This window comes from Neophocaena asiaeorientalis, unplaced genomic scaffold, assembly GCF_003031525.2.
Source record: "Neophocaena asiaeorientalis asiaeorientalis breed wild unplaced genomic scaffold, Neophocaena_asiaeorientalis_V1.1 scaffold6, whole genome shotgun sequence".
Taxonomy (NCBI): domain Eukaryota; kingdom Metazoa; phylum Chordata; class Mammalia; order Artiodactyla; family Phocoenidae; genus Neophocaena; species Neophocaena asiaeorientalis.
Window position 1 is genome coordinate 1,876,225 of NW_020174424.1, and position 17,768 is coordinate 1,893,992.

The window sequence follows — 17,768 nt, forward strand, 5'->3', positions numbered from 1 at the left end:
AGATGCTGAATAACATCAGCTTTTTCATCCTCTAAACAGCACCCTGTCTCCAGGTTACCCCCACCAACCTTGCACAACTTCCCACCAGCTGCTCCGACTGGAGAGAGTAAAGCAGGGGCAGGACCTGGGCTGGGAGAGCCGACCAGGCAGGGGCAACCCTCCCACTGACGCTCTGACCCGCAAGTGCCAGCTCACACGGGAGAGAACAGAAACGCAGCAGCAGGCTTTCTGATTCCTTTCTGGGAATCACAAATGAAGCTAAGCAGGGAACTAATTCTCGTTCCTTAAATTCCCCAGAATAATTTCTTATTGCACTTAAGGCCTGAGACAAATATCAAAGCTGGAAATCACAACCAGTTTTGAGCTCCCTTTTACTCGACTTCACACTTCGTGGACTGATACGTCTCACGCACCCCACTGGAGCTCGAATCCCAGGCTGAACAAAACCCTCTCCAGCTGTGACCGTGCTCGCTGCTCTCCCGTCACAGTTAGATCCGAAATGGGAAACTGGCTGAGGGCCTAGGGTGTGAGGAATGAAAAAGGTAGGGGGAAATGGGTGACTCTGAAAGGCAATTAAGGGGACCGCCCGACCAGAGTTCAGGTGGAAACCTAGTTTGTTTTCTTTTTTTAAGATTTTTTTGATGTGGACCATTTTTAAAGTCTTTATTGAATTTGTTACAGTATTGCTTCTGTTTTATGTTTTTTGATTTTTTAGCCACGAGGCATGTGGGAATCTTAGCTCCCCGACCAGGGATCGAACCTGCATTGGAAGGTGAAGTCTCGACCACTGGACCGCCAGGGAAGTCCCAGAAACCTACAGTTTACTCTCCTGAGCTCACCCTGCCAGGCCTGTCAGGGCTGTGTGAGCTGTGGATTCCTCCTCCTCTTCCCCCCCCACCTCCCTGAACCCTGGGCATTCCTGGTTCCCCAGCTGCCTAGCACTCAAAGCCCAAAGCTCTCTGCACAGCAAAATACAACTGATTCGGGCTTCCCTGGTGGTGCAGTGGTTGAGAGTCCGCCTGCCGATGCAGGGGACATGGGTTCGTGCCCCGGTCCGGGAAGATCCCACATGCCGCGGAGCGGCTGGGCCCGTGAGCCATGGCCGCTGAGCCTGCGCGTCCGGAGCCTGTGCTCCGCAACGGGAGGGGCCACAGCAGTGAGAGGCCCGCGTACCAAAAAAAAAAAAAAAAAAAAATACAACTGATTCATGACCCGGGCTTATGAAGCACACAGAACAAGTCTGATAAAATACACATTTATTAGAAAATTTTCAGCAGCATCATTTCCATTTGCTTTCTAATCAAAGTACATGTCAAAGTAATTTACAATAAGCACTCAAAATACGAACAAAAAATATTTTGAGAACTCGGGAATAAAATCATCAGTAGTACATGTTTCACCCATCCATCCATCCATTCATACACTCATTCATTCATTGTTTTAAAGATGTGCCATATTAGCACAGAAAGCCAGGAATCCTACCTACTTAGTGTGGAAACTGTGTGTTCCTGCCACGGTTCCCGCTGTGGAGACTACAGCCGCTATTCAAGAGGAGGGCTACGCTCCTCAAAATGAACGATTTTGCCAAGGACCTAAAAAAGGCTCAATAAGAACGGTTTCCCTTTCTATTCATGTTCAACCGACGAAATAAATAGTCAGTATAAGGAAATTTTCACACACAGAAACACAAACCCAGCTGAGGCTTTGCTTAACCGGTATTTGTTTTGCACCTTCCTTTATGAAGACACAGATTTACTTTCAGTTAATTCAGCTCCTGAGCTCCAGTTTCTAGGGTAGGTGACCACCTGAGATGCCAGGCAAGGGTGTCAATCACCCTATGGTCCATCAAATGAAATTTCATGCGATTAGATACAAACTCTTTGCAGAACACTTACACTTAATGACATGGGAATTTCTCAGACATTAAAATAAAAGTGTTGACTTGGCGGCGAGCGAGATAACGCACAGGAGACAGTGTTCTGGTTAGACAACGCACATGCACAAGGGTGGGACTGAATTGCTTTTCTACCTACTGCGTTATCTGCATCTCTATCATTACGCTATTCATCAGGTTACATATAATACTGAACATTAAGTGCTGATGTGTGAAAACGGACCCAGGAGTGGCCTGGATTCCCTTCCTTGATAATTCTATAGGGACTATGAATGGTGCCTCCTCTTTTGACATGGCTAAAGGCCCCAAGTCAATTCCTTTCTTCAATGGATCATTTTCTGTTTTTAAATTAATTTATTTTATTTTTGGCTGCGTTGGGTCTTCGTTGCTGTGCGTGGGCTTTCTCTAGTTGCGGCGAGCAGGGGCTACTCTTCGTTGCAGTGCACGGGTTTCTCATTGCGGTGGCCTCTCCCGTTGCGGAGCACGGGCTATAGGCACGTGGGTTCAGTAGTTGTGGCGCACGGGCTTAGCTGCTCCGCGGCATGTGGGATCTTCCCGGACCAGGGCTCGAACCCGTGTCCCCTGCATTGGCAGGCGGATTCTCAACCACTGCGCCACCAGGGAAGTCCCAATGGATCATTTAATGTAATGATCACCAACCAATTCAGCAATTCAACCAATTTCCAGGGCCTCCAGGAAACGGAGGTCTCAAAACTGAAGAACCCAATTCCAATTCAGCAGATACTTTCATTAGCAAATTTAATGATGTGATAATCTTTCCAAAATTTACAAATATACAATATATTTATAGCATTACCTTCAGATAGCTTCAGTGCAAAGATATACATATAGTACATTGTGATAATTATTTGTAAAAATATGAGATGAATAAAAAAGACACACAAGGTATTGTTTCCACAAATATTTCCAACTACAGGAGTACAGGGGAAAAAATATCTTTTTAATAAAGTACTGAATGTTAATTTTTTTCATCTGTTTGTAAAAAATATATGTGCAAATGTGTGTTTCTAATTATTCCCTAAATAGCTGGCGCAGCTATGCCTCAGAGTCTTCTCTAACGAGATTTGCGGTGTCTTTAAATGTATCTTCTGTTGCACTGTAGGTTGGACTTGGGCCTTTCTTCCAAGAAATCTTATCAGGGGGAGAAGGTGATGGAGGTGGGGTCACAGCAGCACCAACCTTTGGTTCACTCTCCATCTAAGGCCACAAAGAAACAGGAATCAGCCATTTATTCCCCCGACGTGATGGGAAATGGTTTTGTGTGAAGAAGACAAATCTTGGCCAATTTGCCCAGAATCATCTGAGCGTATGCCTGATTTAGCAAGTTAATACTAAGAAAGAATGCCTGGGCTGAGAAAAATTGTTAAAAATTACCTCGGAATAGAATGGATTTTCAAAGTTGGCATTTTGTTTCGGTTTTCGTTTGAAGATATTCCACTTTGTTGCCTAAGTGAAAAGAGGAAAGAGAAAACCTTCAGTAATGGAATTTTTTGGTGGGTTTCTTCCTTCTGCCTAGGTTTTAAAATTTCTTCTTACAGAGGGAGAAAGCAATTTGGGACCTGGGACCACGTGACCTGGCCCATGCAGTAAGTTGTTCAGTTCTTCCTCGGCTGGGCCCTGAACAGTAACTGAAACTCTTTGGGCTCTTTTTATCTAATAATTTCCAAAAAAATCCTTGATCTGAAGTGTACAGTTTACAGAATCTGTGCCCAGAGTATCTAGAAGCTTTGACAGAGCCAGGCAAGAGATTTCTTCAGGGGCTGCCTGAAAATTTAAGGAACAAGCCAGATTGTAACTCTCATTTCCTAAAACGATGTCTTGATCCTTGGTCAACTCAAACATGTTCTGTCTCGCTCCATCATTTCCTCCTGTAATCAATAATAATAATGGCAACAAAAACAGCTAGCATTTATTGAGTGCTTACTATGTGTCGGGGACTATTCCAAGAGCTTTACAAGTTTCTGATGTAATCTTCCCAAGGACTCTGTGAGGTAGATGCTCTTTTGCAGAGGAGGAAAGGCAGTCACAGCAAACTTATTTAACTAAATTGTAGATAGAGGAGTAGGCAGGGCCTCCAGGAAACAGAGGTCTCAAAACTGAAGAACCCAAAGAGAAATCACCCCAGTCTATGATAAGTGGCCCGTTTGGCTGAAAAGCTGCCCGTGGCAGCAGTGCTGGCCACGGCCCTGCTGCCGGATGTAAGGAGACAAGAGAACAGGAGATGAGGAAACAGCCTCCTCCCACAGAGCTAACGTAGCCCACGTGTTTTATGGATTGTCTCTTGCTCTGTGAAAGTAGGTGGCCAACATGTGAAGGAGTGGGGAGCATGTGAATACAGGAGAAGTAGAAGAAGCCATTCACCCACATTTAAGTGAGCACTTGCTTGGCACGAGGGCAAGATGGAGACACTCAGGTCAGAGCCCGGCCTCTGGAAACCTACACTTCAATAGGGAAGGCCAAAACTCATTGCTTCGGTATGGAATGGCCACATGGAGCTGAGTAACTACTAACAAGAGAAGTGCGGGTGATTTTCATTGTCATCTCCTTGGGAAATCCAATGCATGTCGACACGACTTTTGAAAATGACAGGACTAAGCCACAGGACTTCACGTTCTTTGAGTCCTTTGAGCAGATTTATTGATGAAAGAGAAACCTGTGAGCCTCTCTGGCATATTAAGGTCAACCTAGGATCATCCTAACCAAAGGCTTCTACCGCTTTAAGCCTCCCTGGCTGTTCTCTCAGTTCCCAAAGGCAAAGGTCATAGAAAAATCCCTGGATGTACCATGGAGGACAGACCTTAGAGGGTCTCAGCCTCAACCGATTAAAAAAAAGGAAGAAGAGCCAATGTACTGCAAAGATGGAGATGAGAAAGAAAAGGACTATAATTGGTAAACATTCGCTCTCACTTGAAAGACTCTCTCAGTGTTTTTGTTGGTTTGTTTGTTTTGGGGGTTTTATTGTTGTTGTTTTTTTTGCAGTACGCGGGCCTCTCACTGCTGTGGCCTCTCCCGCTGCGGAGCACAGGCTCCAGACGCGCAGGCTCAGCAGCCATGGCTCACGGGCCTAGCCACTCCGCGGCATGTGGGATCTTCCTGGACCGGGGCACGAACCCGTGTCCCCTGCATCGGCAGGCGGACTCTCAACCACTGCGCCACCAGGGAAGCCAGTCTCTCGGTGTTTTTGATGACTGATGTCCAGGTCAGAGGTTGCAGCATCTCCACACTCCTCTTCCTGCTCAGTTGGGAGAGAATTCTGCCTAGGGAAGATCACTAGACTCGAAATGGACTGAGAAAAAGTGTTGAGAATATAAAATAGATCTGGCACTGCTGTGGAGTTGAGTCAGACTTGGGGAACCAAATATGTAACATTCAAGTATTCTGGTGTCTGTGGAAAATTAGTGTTCAAAATAAACTTTTCAATGTAGCTTAAGGAAAAAAAATTTAGTCCCTTGAAAATATGAAACTGGAAATTCCTTTCTAAGACAACATTCGTGTGTGTGTGTGTGAGAAGGAATTAGTAAATGGAATATGAAAAGGTGGACAAAGTGACCTTTGTTATAAGCTCTCCTCATTAGCATCAATTTAGTTCAACTTCTATTTTGACGCTAACAAGCAGAACAGGATCCAATTTGTGAGGTGCTGAAAATCCAACATGACTTTGCAGATACCAATTTTGTTTATAGATTATGCAATGTGAGAATAGAGATTGTAAAAAGTGGTAAGATTTCTAACTACCTTTGGGCTTTTGTTTCTTTATATTACTTTACAGAAGTCATAGAACCTTAAAACTGAGACATTCCAGATCCTATTGTTCTCAACTGGGAGAGCATGTTTGGGGGCCAGGGGCGGGGGAGGGAGTGATTTCTGGGATCACAATGCATTGGGTAAAACACTACTGGCACTTAGTGGACAGGGGCCAGGAATATTAAAATGTCCTGCAATGTATAGGATAGTTTTGTACCAAAAAGAACTGCCCCTCCCAATAAGCCAATAGTGCCCCCAATGAGAAACATTAAGACTCTAGTGCTCAGAGGTAAAGTAACTGCCCAGAATCAAACAGCTATATCTGAGATAGCTTCCTATGTGTCTGTTAGAACTAATGATATATTATCTATTATGTTTTGTATCAAGTTTATTTACTGAATTTCTCTCAGTAGACAAGGTAGTTTACAAATTTCAAAGGCCCTGCAAACAAGATAGAGAAGCTCCATCTAGTGGACTTTTTTTCTTTTAATCTTCTGTATTAAACACTGTGCCCGGCACATTGAGGGCAGCAATGTTGGCTGGATGGTTAGATGGAAGATGGACAGATGGATAGATGAAGAGAGTGTAAATTAGTGCCATCTAGTGGTCAACATTGGTAACAAGAGTAGAGCTAAAAACAACATACATTATTAAGGGAACGAAGATATACACTGTAGAAAAATTATATTGCACGGGAAAGGAAAAGGTCCTCTATATGCATCACTGACACAGTGAGGTCTTTATTCACACTAAGTTGTTATCTCAAATTAAACGCCTCTGATTTGAAGAGGCTGCGTCCAGAAGTCGGCTGCCCTTCTTTTCTGCTTTACCTCCCAGGTCACAAGGAACATTGTTACCAACGCAGTGTTAGAATGTAGCTTTACTCAGTGGAAAGTCTTTCAGTTTATGATAAAATTATCTTTACTAACTGCCTATACGTCTTGGGCTCTATGAGCCTATCAGGGTCTCTCTAGTTTGCCTAGGATTAATAAACCCAGCAATTCCAAAGTCCTTCCCAAATCCCGTATCATTTCAGTAGTCAGTCACTGTTACCTGAGTTTCATCAGCACTTGGGGAAGTTGGCTTTGTGTCTGGAGCTAATTCAGCAGGGTTTATGGCACTTCCATAGTTTTCGTTATACACATTTCCGGATTCGGTTACCTGTGTGCATGTTGAAGGCCATTATTCAGTTTTGAAAGAATTTTTGCTATAAAGTTTCTTATCAGCTCTTTGGTTCTGTTTATCACCTTGCTCTCCCACAAACATGAACAGGCACCATTTTTAATATATGAGACCAACCCTGTGGTCCAGGAATAAACACCACTCTCGTCTCCCCAAAATCAGGAGCACCAACTACTAAGTTGTCTATCTGATGCCTTAATCTTGGGAGGCAAATACACCCATCAATGGTCACACTCTCATGTAGTAATAGCAACTTCTACGGTGTTCTCTAGGGCCCCTTACTCCCACTGTTGACCGTAGTTTTGGATAAAGGATACTCTGGTTGTATGTTGGCAGCTAAATCCTAATAGAACAGTATGAATTATTTCCAAACGTATTACGTTTGGATATTTAGAATAAAATTATTAATTTCAGGACTGCTTAAAAGAGGTTGAATTTTTAAAACAAGAGGCATAATGACATTAATACCCCTCTAGATATTTTCTGTAACATTCATGTGATTCCGAGGTTCCCTCTTAAAGCACAAATTACCATGGATATATAATTAATAAATTACAGGGTAGAAATTCACCCCTTTTCCTATATTTTTACATTCACCACTTTATTTCTTCTCTAACTTGGAAATGTATTGGTAAACATGGCTTCGTTTTATTTCAAGGGAAAAGTGCCAAAAATCTATTTTATCATGTGATTAAAGTTTTGCTATCTGGATATTAAAGGATCAGGCAAAATGCTTTCAAGATTCAAATATTGCTGATCTTAAGAAAGTTATTCATAAAATAAACATTTCTGTCTTAACATTAAAATGTACTATACCTTGTGAGTTCAAAAGAAGTTTAGGTGTTAACAGTGAAACTGTATTTTGCCGAGGCCCTAGCTGTTTTGACAAAGGAAAGACAGGCTACCTAACAGTTGACAGGCACTGGCAGTGACGCTTGGGCTATTGATCCAGCCCTAATGAAGAGTTCTGTTCCTTCATCCATACGTCTATCTCACCTCCCTGTTCCTCTAAAAGATGAGTGAGTAATAGGGCCTCATCAAAGGAAATTTATATACCTGCCTATCAACTTCGAAGACCTTTGTACTTTCCAGAAAAGTATGACAAGGGCAAGCAGGGAGGTCACCTCAAATCACACCCTTGTGATACCAGTCAGAACCCAGAGAGTGTGCTCAGTACCCCAAACCTCTGTATAATGACCTGACGACCATCCACTCATTCAGTTCACAGATATTCACAGAGAGCCCGTATGTGTGTGTCGGGCACAGTGTTTGCCGAGCCTCTGAATATGCACTCAGACCTCCTGCTCTGACCACTCAGGATGAAAAGGCTCTTGGTCTGGGTGCCAAAGAATGGCTGCCAAAACCCAGGATTCTGATTGTTTTCAGGCCTTCTGTCCTTGGGTCAGTCCTGTTACTGCAGGGAGTGAAGCTGAGGAGGCGACCAGTGTGCTTCCTTCCATGGAGGGAAGGTTGGGAGGACCCTAAAGGCACATTATTCCAAAGAACAAGATCCAGCAACAGCCAAACCTGACAGCATGGACTGTGATTTCTCACCGGGGTTGTTGTTGGCTGAGCCACTTTGACAGCAGTGTCCCTGGAGGTGTATGTCGGGTTTTCAAATATTATGGGCGGCTTCCCCAGGTCCATGGCAAAATGTTCACTCTGATGGAGGGAAAGAAAAAAGAAAAAAAAAAAAAGATCATACCGTGCTGATCTGATTCATACACAGAGGAGGATGTGCTCTTCACACCTGGAGGTACGCTAGGTGCGACGTCCAACTGACCCAAAAAGAACTTGCCCCCCACCTCCAACAAAAGCCAACGGAGACACAAGGCCTCCACGAGGCAAACCGTTATGTAAAGTAATGTAAATGCACTAACTCCTCAGGTCAGGAGAACAGAAACCCTCTTCCCTTATCCGAGTTCTCTATGGCTCCTTAAGGCAAATAACTCACTTGGTGATTGGCTTTGGACATAGAGAAAAGGGTGGGGGTCTGGAAGAGGAGCAAAGAGAAGAGGGAGAGGGGGAAAGAAGACAGGAGGGATAATATTGTACCTTTAGGCAGGAACAAAAAAGGAAAGATTGGTGGGGAGGCGGAATACTGGGAATGATTTCCCAACACTGATGGTAGACTTCAGAGTGGATACTAGTCCATTCATAAAGTATTTGGTCCTCACAGGAGGGATTATTTTACAGATGGGGACAGAGTGATCAAGCTCCATCCCTACTATTACATACCTAGCAGGTGGCAGAGTTGTGATTTGAACCAACCACTGACTCTAAAACCACTGTTTATCCCAACACTACACACTGGTGGGAAAATATGTGAGACTAGGAAACATGTTATTTCCCTGCCTCTTCCTTTAAACGTACAAAAAGTCATCGAATAAAAACAGAATATCATGGTCCCTCTCCCCTGTTTCCCAAAAAACACAGATTGTTTAAGACTCCAATTAAACTTAAAACTGTTCATGATTCCAGTTCAACCGTGTGGCTTAGATCAGGGGTTAATTTCAATTTCATTACTAATGTTTTTAGACACATTTCTACAACAAACCTAATGTTTCCTAACTTGGTATAGTGAGGGGGCATAAAGTATTTCATTTTTTTCTAGATGAATTTTATTCTTTATAAAAAGTGTTTCTTTGATAAAACAGTAAAAATGATAACCTTCAAATAGTCACTTTGAAACCAAACTCACCATCGCCATTGATCTGTCAATAGCAGACTCGGGCCCCAAACCAGATACTCCAATATCCATGTTAACATCATCCCCTGATCTGAAGGTCACCCCATTTCCATTTTCAGAGGATTTGCTAAGACTGCTTAAGCTGAAAAGAAGTAATCAGTGTCTTATTATTTTTAAAAAACAATCTTTTGCAATAGGATTCTTTCTTCATACCTTTTCCTAGCTCTTCCTTAAATGAAAGGCTCGATTCCCACTTCGCATTCACACATCACATATGGGAATAAATTCCCTTAGTGACCTCCTGGAAATGTTCGAGCACATTCCCGAATGCTTGAGAATGAGGAGAGGACCAGCTGGGCACTTGCGGAAAGAAAGCCTGGTCCCTCAAACAGCCGACGCCGTTCTCCAGTGTAACCTCAACGTACAACCCTTTAGGCTCTAAAATGTGATTTGGACTCAGGCTTCAGAGAAGCAATCAATTAAGACATTGTGATCTGAAGTGACTGCTTTAAGTTCAGTATTTTTTGTTTCCGCAGAATAGGTGAACAGCCTAGGATGCTTTTTTAGCTTAAAAGAAAAACTAAGTTATTTACGTGGTTACAGATCACACAGACGTCTAAAATCAATATTCCACCTAATGAAACTGACCTTGACAGCTTGGGCAGAGAAGGCAAAAGGGAGCCAGTTTTCCGATAGTGGAAAAATCCTAGAGTCGCTAAAGCTCCAATTATTATGATCAGGATGACTGTCAACAGCACGGCCGCTGCTGTCAAAGAGGGAAGAAGAAGCAAACATATGAACATGAGGGGAAGGAAAAGAGCCAGGAGTCTTAGCAAGAGGGACTGGAGTTAAACAGAATACAGACAACACTCAGTTTAGTTACCATGATGCATTCCCATGTCCCTCGTATTCTTAAAACTTACTTGTTCCGGGAGGAATGCCTTTTGAAAGCCCTATTTCACAGTATTCTCCCACGTAGGCACTAGGACATCTGAAAGGAAAAGAAGAGTCATTCACAAGCTGTTGATTTCTTGGGCTCTGATTGTAATCTGACTGTGGAAATTCACTTTTGAGGGAATACCTGTGGCATCTACAGAATCAGCCTCAACAAATAAACCTATTGGTGTCTTCTCTAATCTATGGAATTCCTCCTTGGAAAGTCAAGTGGAACTGGAAACCTTCATTGTGTTCTTTCCTTTGACGTGCTTTCGTTAAATATCATCTTGCTCCATGTTAAGAGCTCCCTTGATAATTCTCTGCTCTCCAAATCTTCAGCCCAGTCTCTGCCCCTCGTGAGCGCCTAGCACTGTAACGGCTCTGCTGACAGCTGCTCTCCCACAATCCAATTATAATGAGTAATCTGAGGTGAGTAGGAAAATGGGGTTGTCACTTCTCTAACTCCTTGCTCCCCAAAGCGTGGCCCACAGTTCTGTGGCATCTCCCGGGGAGCTTGTCAGAAATGCAGAATCCCTGTAAATGAGATGGGCATTTTTTTCCAGAGCCCCAGGTGATTCTCACGCACATTATAGTTTGAGAAGCACTGCCTTAGCTCTCTGTGGACTCCCCCATTGGAGGGCAAGCTGGTTATGATGTGAAAATTAGCGAACAGGCAAGGTTCTTGTACTTGTTTTTCTGGCTACTTTGAGGTCTCAAACTCCCCCCAGAAGATGCAAGACCTACAGCATTCAGACTTACTTGCATTTGGGGAGGTCATTCTCGTCAAAATAGCAGTTTCCTCCGTTCATACACCTGCATGGAGGGGGCATGATGATAGGACTTTCGATCGCTGCAGAAAGGGAAAGCCACACAGGTGTTAGTCAGCGGCGCTCAGCAGAGCCCCCTACCATGCAAACCTGCTTCAGCCCAGGGCTGGAGTGGGGAGCCCATGTGGTGGGGCAGCTAATTAGTCTCCCTTTTAAATGTCACCTTCCCCTTAAGTCAGATGAATTTCTTTATCAATAAGGTCTTGGGGAGTAACATACATTTGGTAGGAAAAAAAAAGCAGTTTATAGCATTCCCCCCCCCGCCCCCCGCAAAACAGTGGTGAGATACTAGACTCCAGAATATATACTAATAGTTAAAAAGAACATTGTGGTAAAGGAAATCTCTCAGGACATTGACATTTTCCTTTGAAGTTTTCAGAATTCTTCTCTTTGAACCCAGTTAAAATCAAGAATTCAACTTAGGCACACCCTGAAACTTCCACTAAAGGCTCCGAAGTATCAGCAATCCATTCATCAATAAACGGACACGTAGACAGATATATAGCCGCTTAACGGACAGCTGGTTGGAGATCTCCTCATTTTTTAAGACCTTCAAAATTGCCCTTGCTAAAGATTGTAATCTTGCCAATATTTCCCCAGTAGCATTGGGATAAGAGCGGGGATAGGGGAAGGGGAGGGGGCAGTTTTTACTTGCTGAGTTCGTGCTCTAAACCTGCCAACTTTTCAGCCTGGTTGGGAAGGCAACAGGAGGTGCCTTGTTTAACCGCTTGCGCCCCCTGGTGGCGGAACATGGTTACGCCTCTTCATTTCCCCATCAGCTAAAGCAGGGGGAAGGGCCCAAGGATGTGAGCCATAAAATGGGCCACTAGTGAATTGCAGGATGATTTTCTAACACCCTTATCAAGCATTGGATACTAGTTAGGGACACTAACTAGTTACTCCCTATGGCTTATTAACTCCTTAATTTAAAAGAGTCACTGAAGAAAGGTCTTGCCAAGAATAGATCATCTATAGCATTTGGGATGAGAATTAAACCACTGTTTACTTACTTACTTCCTTCCAGCTTCCATCTCCCATTTTAAAACGTGGCCCTTTTTCAGTTGTCCAAACTTTGAAATGAGCATGTGGGAAAACCAGTGAACCTCCTCTAGGCCTCCCCTCTGTACTGGATAAGCGCCCCCGTCCCACCTCAGGAGCCTGGTTCTCCACCTTGAGGAGCTCCCGTTAAGACTGAATAGATTCAGGGGCGATTGGGATCCAGTATGGGGTGGAGAAAAGAGGAAGAGGACTTATAGGAAACTCACTCTTCAAAATGTCTTTATAGACAACACAACAGTCGATTTAGGGGCACTGGATCTAAATCTCTGCAGATCTTGGCAAATAATTCTCAGAAATCATTGGAACACAAGATCTGTTTGGCCCCTTAAGTCCCACTCAGCTCTGTTCATATTTTCCACATCTCCCATCCCTCTTTCTAGCCATTCCCACTCTATTCTGCAAGAGACCAGTAAACAGGGATTCTTCATGCTCCTGAAAAAGGTGAAGCACGGGTAAGGGAACCTACTAACGAAGGCAAAGGAGCTCTCCCAGGCCCCCAGGCAGTGTCCCTACCTGCATCACACTCAGTGACGCTTCCTTCTATAAATCTGGAGCCTTGGGGACAGGCACAGGTGTATCCCTCAGGTCTCAGAAGGCAAAGGTGGCTGCAGACCTTTTTACAGCGGTTGGGCACTGGAAAGCAGAAGAGAACAGTGGTTAGTTTCCGAGGAGGGAACGAATACCCCAACCAAGGACATGCCCATCCACTGAGTTGTGGCCAGGTGACATCAGAGCCCAGGCAGCATACCAACACCTTTAAGCCGCGTGCCACCTGGAAACTCACCCTCATTTACGCTACCTTCCCCTGCCACCCCACCAAAGTGCCACAGTCCCTCCCCGTGCTCTCCATCCCACTGCTGTACCCCTCACATTTTCTTCTGGCATCATTTATCTCCCCTATTGCTCTGGCAGGTTTGGAAGATAGGTGTCTGTCTGGTTCACTGCATGAACTCAAAAACCAATCAGCACTAAGCAATTTGAGATATTTCTAACAGGTCAGTAAGACCCCATTATTATATCAAGATTTGTCATCACCCAAATTTGGATAGATCATAAAGTGTGGTTCAGCCAAAGCATACATTGGATGTGATTTCCACCCCTGCTCACCATGGAGAACTTCCTTCTGGGCTTCAGTTTCATTATTTGCAAGATTAGGGAATTTAGAGCTATGATTATCAGAATCACCTGGGAGCTATTCACAATGATTGATGCCCTGTCACAGAAATCCAGATTTAAATCGCTCTGGGATGGAACTCAAGTATTACCATTAAAAGCACCTCAGGTAATTCTGAAACTAGCTTAGCATATATTATGATTTATCCAAGGATTAGGTCGTCTCTAAACTCTTTCTCAGACTAACATTCTATAATCCTGATTCTCTGTCATGCAAAAACATGACCATGGACAAGGCATGGCTGTAAAAAGCCTCACTGAAAACCTGTCCCATGGGCTTCCCTGGTGGCGCAGTGGTTGGGGGTCCGCCTGCCGATGCAGCGGACACGGGTTCGTGCCCCGGTCCGGGAGGATCCCACGTGCCGTGGAGCGGCTGGGCCCGTGGGCCATGGCCACTGAGCCTGCGCGTCCGGAGCCTGTGCTCCGCGGCCGGAGGGGCCACAGCAATGAGAGGCCCGCGTGCCGCAAAGAAAAAAACAACAACAAAAAAAAAACCTGTCCCATGACCATTTCTTCAGCTCTCTAGAGCATGCTTTCAAATTTTAATGTCGTACAAATAACCTGGGGAATCAGATTCAAGAGGGCTGGGGTAGGCCTGAGGGTCTGCACTTCCAACTAGCCCCCGTATTGTACCAATGCTCCTGGTCCCTGGCCCACCCTTTGAGTAGAGCAGGGATTCTCACAATGTTGTTCCTGACCCAGCAACATCAGCATCACCTGGGAACTTGTCAGAAATGCAAATTCTTAGGCTACCTCAGGCCTATTAAGTCAGAAACCCCTCAGGTGGGACCCAGCAAGGCGTGTTCAACAAGCCCTCTAGACGTTTCTGACACGTGCTAAAATTGGAGAGCTATTGGTCCAGAGTAAATGCTAATCTGGCACAGCTGGGCTGAGCCTTTGGCCTACTCATCAATCAACACTTTGCAAAGGAGGCTCAGAGTATCAGCTGGCTGAGATGCTTTTCAGGGAAAGTCTCCAGATTTTCCTCTGCCTGACCCCTGGGCTGTCCTCTCTACAGGGGCCAGAGGGGGCTCCACAGGTATACTGGTCTCTCCCCTCCTGCCCTTGAAACTGCCAAACATAAGAGCTGCAGGAGCATTTAGGACACAAGAGCTATTACATCAGTGGGGTCTGGAATGTTTTGGAGAAGGTCTGAAGAAGGGTAATCACTACCAGCAACACAAGTGGGCTAATCCCTAGAAAAGGCATTTGCCGCCAGTGTAATCTCCTGGGAGCCTCCGTTCTGCACTTCAGTTTGTCAAGACTGATTCAGGCTCTCAGAGTATCAGAGAACTCAGGGGGACCTCAGGTTCCACATCTGTTTCACATGCAGGGATCGGAAGGGAGGTGACTTGTCAAAGGCCACACAGCCACAGAATGCAATCTGGAATTGGGTACACTGATAGCTGGACCAGAACAGAAAGGTGCTGAGCTTTTGGGTGAATGGCATTGAGTTTAAAAACCATTTCTGGGTTTAAAGCTTGTCCGCTGGTTGTGTAACTTGGGCGCACCAGTTACTAAATCTTTCCTATTGTCAGTTTCCTTACTTGTGAGATGAAAATTAAACCTCATTATAAGTTTGGGGGAAGATTAATTGAAGAAGCAGATGTCTGGGTTAATCCTGAAGAGAGAATCTGACATACAGAACTTAATAAAAGTCTATTTCCTTTCCTCACTTCAAAAATGTCCTTTCCCCACTATACATTATTGATATTCTCTAAAATAGACAACTGATGGGAACCTACTGTATAGCACCGGGAACTCTACCTAATACACTGTGGTAACCTAAATGGGAAGGAAGTCCAAAAGGGAGGGGATATCTGTATGAGGATGGCTGATTCATTTTGTCGTGCAGTGGAGGCTAACACAACATTGTAAAGCAAGCATACTCCAATAAAAATTAATTTTAAAAAAAGGAAGATATTTCCAAAAAAAAGACTTGATAGAATATTTTGATATATAATTACCTATGTCTGAAATAAAAACCATTAAAGACATCAGTGAATAAAAATGTGCCCACGGGAAAAAGATAATGTCCTTTCCCTTTCACATTACTCCACACAATGATGAAGGATGAATTAGAACACAGGTAACCTGAGGAAGCAGGACCAAGAACTCAGAAAATGAGAAAGAAGGGAGGATGCAGAAATGCATCCTTTAAGCTTTAAGCTAAGGCTTGCATAGCTCAGGATGACTTGACTAGCCCGGCCTTGCAATTGCTAGAGTGGGTAAGACTTCTGATGTCCACGAAGCCTATTATGTGACTTGGCAACCCAACTCACATTTAGCACGGGGTCTGACACCTACTGGATTCTGTGGCCTAAGAGTACAACCCCACAACTCCAAGCAGCAATAAGGACTGAAGTATTTTTACTCCATATCTGCTGGTGGTGTGCATCATTGCATTCGACTTCCAATTGTATCTTCTTTGGTCAAAACGGTTAAAATACACACAGACACACAGACACACACACACAGACACACACACACAGACACACACATGTTTCAGGCACAGGGAGATCAGCCTATTATTATCCACCACCATTTTCCAAAAGAAATATAGCCATCAATTTGAAATAAGGTTGGTGACTACCTGACTGATTATATCTCCATTGATGGAATATTCGAACTTGCGTGAGCCAAGGGTTCACTATCAGCAATTTCTCTTTCTCGTCTCGCCCAAATTTATCTTGGATCCATACTTCTCCCTTATCCTTAGATGACCAGTATAACTGGCTCTCGAAGATGTCCAGACTATAAGGGGTCATTGCTGTTCACCCACAGGGGAAAAGCAAAACAAAACAAGGTTACTGAAAAGAAGATACCTGAGCCCCACTTTTATGTCAGAAGTCAAACTGCTTGGATCAATCTCTTAGGCAACACCTTAAAATTCCAGCAACATTCAGGCAGACTCTCTGTACACACGACCATGAAAGTGTGCTGCACCAGGAGATCAAGATGACAGAAATTAAAATAGATCAATGCCTACCGAATGACACCAATTATAGGGGACTCGCTCACTTTCAAGTTGCTGATTTTATTTTATTTTTAGAAAACAATCTGTAGGGCAGAGATCTTTTTTTTTTTCTGTGAACATAAGACACCACTTATCAGAAAAACCTGTTACGTGCTGGATTGTTGTAGTTCTGTAGAGTCTAGATAAGAAGACAAAATGCTTCTCTCCTAGACGTTTCCAGTTGTGCATAAAAAGCAATCTAGCACATTAAAAACTAATGTACCTAGAAGTGGTTAGACACGGATTACCACTGGAACGCATGATGGCCATCTCTATCAGAGCAACCCAACAAGAAACGGTTATTTCAACATCTGCTGCTGACAGCAAGTTTTTTTAATTATACAAAAAGGACTTAATAATTGCTAATAGATTCATTTGCATTTAAATCAGCAGCTGGGAGCTGGGCAGAGTGGTATCTAAGAAACTATAAAAAGCATCTCCTAAGATTAGGGTTCCTTCTTACGAAAATGGGCAAAGAGACTGGAAATACATTAATTATTTAATATATGAAATTCTAAGTGAAATTTCTAACCTGCAATTGCAACAATTCTCCTATCGGTCCCATCATATTTGATGGTTTCAATAATGTCCTCCTTGAGGTCACTCCAGTAGATCCGGTCACCATTCACATAATCTATACAAAGGCCGGTTGGCCAACCGAGGTCCTCCTGAACCAGGACTTTCCGACGCTGCCCATCCATCCAAGCAGACTCGATTTTAGGTTCTTTGCCCCAGTCAGTCCAGTACATAAACCTGTAACAGAAGGTTTCCTCATGGCAGCATTTCATCTAGTGGAGAAATCAACTGGTTTTCAAAGAGCCTTGGGTCCTAAATGATGCTATTTTTATACTTTACACAACACAGGGAGAGAAAGGGGGGAGCCTGTGCATCTGTGATCTATCCTTCCTGAGAACTGCACTTTCCCAATAGAAACTGGCCAGCCCTGTCCAAAGATATATATCCAGACCTTTTAAAATATATAATCACAAAAGCTGTTCATTCTTCAAAAAATATTTCTTGAATGCCCGCTGTGTGAGAAGCTACTATCCTGTATTTGGAACGCATCAGAGAACAAAACAGATTCCTTCCCTCATGGAGCTTACATTCTCTTTGAAAAGGTATTACTTTGCATGCAATTAATACTTAATTGTAGAAGAACTGAGCAGACCAGGGACTGTACCCTTTAAACACCTAGAAAGGATCAGGCAGGCAAGATAAATGGGTGGA

At 43.9% G+C, this 17,768-nt stretch overlaps 1 protein-coding gene across 4 annotated transcripts in view; it reads right to left on the minus strand.

Annotated features, from left to right (window-relative positions):
* Positions 1 to 2,636: 2,636 nt before the first annotated feature.
* LRP2 (LDL receptor related protein 2) overlaps positions 2,637 to 17,768 on the minus strand; it is a 190,112-nt gene continuing 174,980 nt past the window's right edge. For all 4 annotated transcript variants that reach the window (XM_024756639.1, XM_024756637.1, XM_024756638.1 and 1 more), the window contains 11 exons: positions 17,074 to 17,294; positions 16,119 to 16,295; positions 12,866 to 12,985; positions 11,226 to 11,316; positions 10,454 to 10,521; positions 10,179 to 10,296; positions 9,543 to 9,672; positions 8,396 to 8,503; positions 6,713 to 6,820; positions 3,290 to 3,361; positions 2,637 to 3,112 (listed from right to left, as the gene is read on the minus strand). In XM_024756639.1, the coding sequence (XP_024612407.1) occupies positions 2,951 to 3,112; positions 3,290 to 3,361; positions 6,713 to 6,820; positions 8,396 to 8,503; positions 9,543 to 9,672; positions 10,179 to 10,296; positions 10,454 to 10,521; positions 11,226 to 11,316; positions 12,866 to 12,985; positions 16,119 to 16,295; positions 17,074 to 17,294 (1,375 nt within the window). In that variant the 3' untranslated portion in view covers positions 2,637 to 2,950. The remainder of the gene's footprint in view (positions 3,113 to 3,289; positions 3,362 to 6,712; positions 6,821 to 8,395; positions 8,504 to 9,542; positions 9,673 to 10,178; positions 10,297 to 10,453; positions 10,522 to 11,225; positions 11,317 to 12,865; positions 12,986 to 16,118; positions 16,296 to 17,073; positions 17,295 to 17,768) is intronic.